Source organism: Pteropus alecto, unplaced genomic scaffold, assembly GCF_000325575.1.
Source record: "Pteropus alecto unplaced genomic scaffold, ASM32557v1 scaffold761, whole genome shotgun sequence".
NCBI lineage: Eukaryota > Metazoa > Chordata > Mammalia > Chiroptera > Pteropodidae > Pteropus > Pteropus alecto.
In genome coordinates, this window is record NW_006431558.1 from 921,284 (window position 1) to 928,078 (window position 6,795).

At 55.0% G+C, this 6,795-nt stretch overlaps 1 protein-coding gene across 3 annotated transcripts in view; it reads left to right on the plus strand.

Moving 5' to 3' along the window:
* Positions 1-6,795, plus strand: part of TYK2 (tyrosine kinase 2) — an 18,436-nt gene that overhangs the window by 4,826 nt on the left and 6,815 nt on the right. For all 3 annotated transcript variants that reach the window (XM_015598386.2, XM_025040200.1, XM_025040199.1), the window contains exons 6-14: positions 162-325; positions 1,944-2,310; positions 2,774-2,977; positions 3,066-3,223; positions 5,185-5,293; positions 5,393-5,582; positions 5,658-5,761; positions 5,858-6,040; positions 6,114-6,201. In XM_015598386.2, coding sequence (XP_015453872.1) covers positions 162-325; positions 1,944-2,310; positions 2,774-2,977; positions 3,066-3,223; positions 5,185-5,293; positions 5,393-5,582; positions 5,658-5,761; positions 5,858-6,040; positions 6,114-6,201 — 1,567 coding nt within the window. The remainder of the gene's footprint in view (positions 1-161; positions 326-1,943; positions 2,311-2,773; positions 2,978-3,065; positions 3,224-5,184; positions 5,294-5,392; positions 5,583-5,657; positions 5,762-5,857; positions 6,041-6,113; positions 6,202-6,795) is intronic.

Genomic DNA, 6,795 nt, shown 5'->3' on the forward strand with positions numbered 1-6,795 from the left:
CCGATCAGTGATGAGGCATAGGGCTGGGCAGAGGAGGCGTGCTTGCTATGTATTTGGCTTTTCTAGAAAATGGGACGTCCCTCCACTCCCCAAAGTGGCCAGAAGCTGGTGAGTGAACAGGTTCTCAAGCCTCCCTTTTAGTTCGATTTCTCCATCCCTAGGGCAAGCATGAGTTTGTGAATGACGTAGCATCGCTGTGGGACCTGTCGAACGAGGAGGAGATCCACCACTTTAAGAATGAGAGCCTGGGCATGGCCTTTCTGCACCTCTGCCACCTCGCTGTCTGCCTTGGTGTTCCCCTAAAGAAGGTGGCCAGAAAGATCAGGTATCTGGGAATGGGGCAGAGACACTGTGAAGGCGGCTGGAAATACCCGGACATCGGAGGGCCAAGGCAGGCCTTGCATACTGCCATGCCTTCATTCATTCAGCAGACATTAATCAAGCACCTACTGTATGCTGGTGCTAGTTCTGGGTGTTGAGGACAGACAGTGAACAAGCCCTCCTGGTGCTCACATCTGGTGAAGGAGACAGGCAGTAAAGAGAATAAGAGTAAATATATAGTGCTTTAGACGGCGATAAGTGCGATGGGGAAAAATTGAGCAGGAAAAGAGGAAGAAAGGGAGTGTCAGGGGTAGTCAAGGGAATTCCTCACCGAGCAGGCGACATTCACATTCAAAGATTTGAAGGAAATGAAGAAGGGAGCCATGTCAGTATCTGGGAGAAGAGAATTTTATATAGATGAAACAGCCAGTGCAAAGGCCCTGAGGTTGGACTGCACTTGATACGTGTTGGAGAAAATGTGGCTAGAGCAGGCTGAGGTTGGAGAGCTCCCTATAATTCAAGGGAAGAAAGGCACTAGCCACACTCACCTCCACTGCCTACTGCTGGGGCAACCAGGGCACACTGCCTGGAAGAGGCAGCAGGAGAGTTAGGTCTTTCAAGCCCAGTAATTCTTAAAGCACATATTTTTCAGTCACCATCATGTTATTGCTCTGGATGACTAGGGCTGTGATAGAGATCTAGGAAGCCCAGAGGAAGCAGCCTATCCAGCCTGGAGATCAGAGAACACTTCCCAGGGGAGGTGATGTTTCTGCTGAGACCTGAAGATCGAGTTGGTTTTTTCCAGATGTGGACTGCATCAGCAATGCATTTTAGGCAGAGAGAACGGTATATACAAAGGCCCAGAGGCAAAAAGTGGCAAAAGCCTGTTCCCAGGGGAACTGAGTTTGGAATACGATTGCCCATGTGCAAGAGTCAGCAAAGCAGTAGTTGGGGGGCCTTTTTCCTACGGACAGTGGGGGTTCCTGGAAGGCTTGGAAGTGGGGGCGTGAGGCAGCTAGAACCTCAGGCTTTCGGATCCCTCTGGTCAAGGGGTTGGGGAGAGAGCTTGGGACATGGAGACTAAGGCTTGGATACCTGTACTCTAGGGGAGCTATGCTAGTGGTTGTGTGCAAGGCAGCTGATGGGGGTCTGGGGGAAAGCATTTTTAAGGAGCAGAAGAACCCCCAAGAGTTGTGCCTTTTATTGATAATCATAAGAGTAATAGTAAAAACAATGACTTCTCTAATAAAAACAGCTGACACTGATATGGTCCTTACTATGTGCCAGTCAGTAGTCCTAATTCTGTCATCAGCCCTACAAGTGGGCGCTGTTTGAACCCATTTTACACATGAGCAGACAGAGCCCTTTAGAGCTTAAGGAAGTTGCCCAAGAGCTGGGATTTCAGCCCTGCAGTCCCCTCCTGAGTTCTGGGCCCTGGGCCCTGACACCACCCAGCCTCCCTATGCAGACCCTTTATCGTGCTCTCTTTCCACCTCACAACAGCCTGCCCGTTTTATAGATGAGGCAGCAGAGGTTCAGAAAGGTTAAGCCATTCGCCCCATGTCACCCAGCCATGCCTATGACCCAGGCACGGGACCAGCCCCTCCTGCTTGTCCCCACAGCTTCAAAGACTGCATCCCGCGCTCCTTCCGGCAACAGATCCAGCAACACAACGCGTTCACACAACTGCGCCTGTGGATCATCTTCCACAAGTTCCTGTGGGCCTTCCAGCCAGGCCACCTCTCCCAACAGGTCATCATGGTCAAGTACCTGGCCACACTCGAGCGGCTGGCGCCCCGCTTTGGCTCGGAGTGCGTGCCTGTGTGCCACCTAGAGCTGTTGGCCCAGGCCAAGGGGAAGCCGTGCTACGTCGAGGATAGCAGTCAGGCCCCTCCGGACCCTGGGCCCGAGTCTGCTCCAGGACCCCCTACCCATGAGGTGCTGGTGACTGGCACTGGTGGCATCCGGTGGCGGCCAGCACCGGCAGAGGTGAGCATGGCACGTCTTGGAGGGGTCCAGGTAGGGCTGGGCAGGGGCTCCTGTTCAGTCTTGGCCTCGGTCTCTGAGGGGAGTAGTGGTAAGCCCTTTCTTGACATGGCTTTGGGTTGTGTGTCGTCCTTCTGTCCCCTGGGGTCTGTTTCTTGAGGAGCGTCCTGTTTGCCTGCCCTCTGGGGACCTGATTTCTGGGGTCTGCACCTCTGGGAACCCCTTTGGTATCTGGGGGTCTGAGGGCTAGGATTCTCCTCTCTGCCTTCCCTGAGGTTCTGGCTTCTGGCATGTGTATGTCTTGGGGGTATGTTCCCTGTCCCACCTGTGACACCAGGACTTGAGGGGATGTGCTTGAGAAGATTGCCTGGTCCCTCCAGCTCCAGCCTCTCCTCAGAGGGAATGTGCAGGGACTAAACAGGTACATCTCTGCTCAAATCTACCCACCGCCATGCTGGATCTCCAGGGTCCCAGTGGTGGTGATGGTGGCAGGAGAAGGAATCCCCATGCCGGCTCATCTGGGAAGAAAATCAAGGCCCAAGAGTCAGTCACCCAACCTGTGGACAGGCTGCAGGAGGCGCCATGGACCTACTTCTGTGACTTCCAGGACATCACCCACGTAGTACTGAGAGAATGCCATGTCAGTATCCACTGTCAGGACAAGTGCTTGGTGAGGCCCAGGACTAGGGGCTGGGCTGGGGGTGGGGGTGCAGTGCCTCCAGCCTGCGACACCTGCCTGACATCCCCCTGACCTACAGAAGCTGACTCTGCCTTCCCGGGCCATGGCCCTGTCCTTGGTATCACTGGTGGATGGCTATTTCCGCCTGACGGCCGACTCAAACCACTACCTATGCCATGAAGTGGCTCCTCCACGGCTGGTGATGAGTATCCAGGATGGTGTCCACGGACCCCTGCTGTGAGTGCCCGGAAAGGCAGCTGGGTGGTGTGGGCCATGGTGGCAGCAGCTGCCAACTAGACCCAGAGCTCTGGGAACTGTGAGACGCAAACAAGGTGTGTGCACATGTTTCTGTGCATTCATGTCTCAGTGTGCGCCTGTGTGTGCAACTGTGCGTGCATGCATTTGCATGAGTGTGTATGTGCACACACGTGTACAAGCGTTTGTCTAGTGTGTACCTATAGGTGTGAACACGTGTGTTTGTGGGTGCATGCATTATATATGCAAGTATTCACTCATACTACCGTGTGCATCAGTTTGTATTTGTGTGTGCTTGTGTGAGTGCACGTGTGGAAGTGCACTCACATGTGCTTGCCTTGTGTACACGCACATGCGTGAGCATGCTATGAGTGTGCATGCATGTGTGTGCATGCATACAAGTGTGGCACACTGGGAGTTACAGGGAGAGAGAGGGCACCTGCAATGAGAGGGGTGGTGTGTCATGATGGGAGAGTCTGAGTTTGGGACTGTCACTGAGTGGATGTTTAACAGCCCATTTGGTGTGCAGCTGTGTCACTGCTTAGTGACTATGTATAAAATTATCAATGCATTTTTTTCACACGCAACGAGATGGGTGATTTTTGAGGGGCTGTGTTACACAAACACTGGTGGCCATTCAGAGAGCAGGGGTGTGTCTGTCACTGAGCTCTTCTGTTTGGACTTGTAGGGCTGAGAATGTGTAGTATCAGAGCTTATGCAGTCATCAGATGCACGTGTGGCTGTCCTGCATGCTGCCAGGTCATGGTTTGTGACTGTTGGCGTCTGGCCATTGGCCTTGTGCCTGGGTGTCCCCTGTCCTATGTGTAACTCTGAGATGGGTGCCTGGGAGTTTTTAAGAGATCTGACCCCTCTGAGTCTCGTCTCTACACCAGGGGACGATGAAGTGGCCATTTCACCTCATGAGAGCTATGGCTGTCCCTCGTCACAGCTAGGTGTGTGCAGGTCTGTGGGCCATGTCAGTGTGTTTTAGTCCGTTCATGCTGCTATAACAGAATACAACAGACTGGGGCGGCTTAGAAACAGCAGACATTTATTTCTCACGATTCTGAAGGCCAGAAGTCCAAGTTCAGGGTACCAGCAGATCTGGTGTCTGGCGAGGGCCCACTTCCTGGTTCAAGACAGTGGTCTTCTTGCTGTGTCCTCACATGTGAAAGGGGCCATGGGAGCTCATTGGAGTCCCTTTTATGGGGCATTTGAGGGCCCACTTCCTGGTTCAAGACAGTGGTCTTGCTGTGTCCTCACATGTGAAAGGGGGCATGGGAGCTCATTGGAGTCCCTTTTATGGGGCATTAATCCTATACAAGAGGGCTCCGCCATTATGACTGAATCGCCTTTCAGAGGCCCCATCTCCTAATACCATCCCATTGCGGGTTAGGGCTTCAACATACGAACTTTAGAGGGACACGAACATTTAGTCTGTAGTAGCATATGAGCCACCATGTGTGTAGGTGCCTGGGCCTGTGTAGTTGTGTCACCTTGTAGTGGTTGTTTGTGCTTGTAACAGTTGTCACCTCTGGGTCTGGGATGTCGATGCTCCTGTGTCACCTTGTTATACTGGGTAAGTGGCTGTATCTGTGATCATTGTCCTTTGAGTGTACGACAGACAGTCCATGGTATGTCACTCTGTGAGTTGGCTGTGTCTGCGGCTGGGTGTATGCCATGGGTATTTGACAGCTATTTCCTGTCTCTGTGTGTGTGTGCTGTGTCAGTGATGGTATCTGACAGTTGTAACGCACAAGTGTGTGCCTGTTCTTGTGCCTGTGTCTCCATGTGAGTTGTCTTGTGTGACAGTTATATTGGTGTGTGTCCCAAATTCAGTGTCATCATATAAGCGACAGCTGAGAATGTGCCCCTCTGTGCAGGTTTTGTGTGTCATTATTGCCAGGTGCTGCCCCCTGACGCTGCCCCCTTGTCCCCCACAGGGAGCCATTCGTGCTGGCCAAGCTGCGACCAGAGGATGGCCTCTATCTCATCCACTGGAGCACCAGCCACTTCAACCGCCTCATCCTTACGGTGGCCCAGAAAGACCAGGTGGGACGGGGGCAGGGGTCTGGGGCTGTGGCTGGGTACAGTCCCTGCCTGAGCCCCTGCTCATTGCCCTCACCCTGCCACCTGCCTCCCTGCCCCCAGGCACCTGGCGGACAGTGCTTGCGCCTGCGGAAGTTCCCCATTGAGCTGCATGCAGGGACCTTTACGCTGGAGAGCTGGGACAGGTCCTTCCCCAGTGTGCGTGAGCTTCGGGCTGCCCTGCAGGGCTACTTGCTGCGGGCCGGTGATGACTGCTTCTCCCTGCGCCACTGCTGCCTGCCACAGCCAGGAGGTAAAATGGGGTGCACGGTGGATAGGGCGGCAGCTCCCCCATGCCGGCCCTCAATGACTTTGCTCTCACCGCCAGAGATCTCCAACCTCATCATCAGGTGGGGGCCTGAGGCCAGCACCAAGCCTCTCAGCCTCAGCCAGCTCAGCTTCCACCGGGTCTGCCAGGATGACATCACCCAGGTGTGTGCCAGTGTGGAGGCCCTGAGGGCATGTGGGCTCTGGGGAGGGCAGCTACCAGCTGCTGTCATGGAGATGTTCCCTGTCATGTTTTCCTAGCTGTCCCACTTAGGCCAGGGCACAAGGACCAATGTGTATGAGGGCCTCCTGAGAGTGGGTGACAGAGGACCTGAGGAAGACAAGGCAGATGGTGGGGATTCCCCCACAGCAGGCAGGGGCCATGGGCAGGAGCTGCGAGTGGTGCTGAAGGTGCTGGACCCCAGCCACCATGGCATCGCCCTGGTAAGTGAGCACAGCCAGAGGGCAGGGGGATGGGGAGATGTGTGCGGCCACCTGATCTGGCCTGTCCCCACAGGCCTTCTACGAGACAGCCAGCCTCATGAGCCAGGTATCCCACATGCACCTGGCCTTCGTCCATGGCGTCTGCGTGCATGGCTCCAAGAGTGAGTGGGCCCCAGCACACCCCGACTCTCGACTATATCCTGTGTTCCATCCACCACCCAGATACCTCTACAGCCCAGCCCCTACCTGCCCTCTGACCCCATCGGACCTGTGACACCATGCAGACCCCAGCCTGGTTGGAAACCCCAATCCTCCCAGACTTCAGCCTCTGCCCCACCCCCACCTCTACCCCTACTCTGTGTGTATCTCAAAACTCTTTGCACAGAGCGACCCCAACCAGCACCCAGAACCTGAAGCCCATGTGTCCCTTTTTCCTGCTTCCCCCCCAGTGCCAGCTTACACCCCAACCCTGCATGCTTTCCAACTCTGAGCATCCCGGCCCTGTGGGACCCCAGCATCACTTATGCCCCAGCCTCCAGCTCCATACCTCTACTGTCTGCACCCACCCCCAGCTCCCCTGTCCTGTCCTCACCTTTGTCACTGGCCGTTGACTCTATGCCCCAGATCCACCCTGGACCGAAATGCCACCATTCGCCTCTGCCTTACCCTGCACCTACCCAAGCCTATGCTCCATCCTGCATTTCTCCTCTCCCCAAAGTCACTCCTAAGCCCCCCACACGCCCCTGCCCAATAGC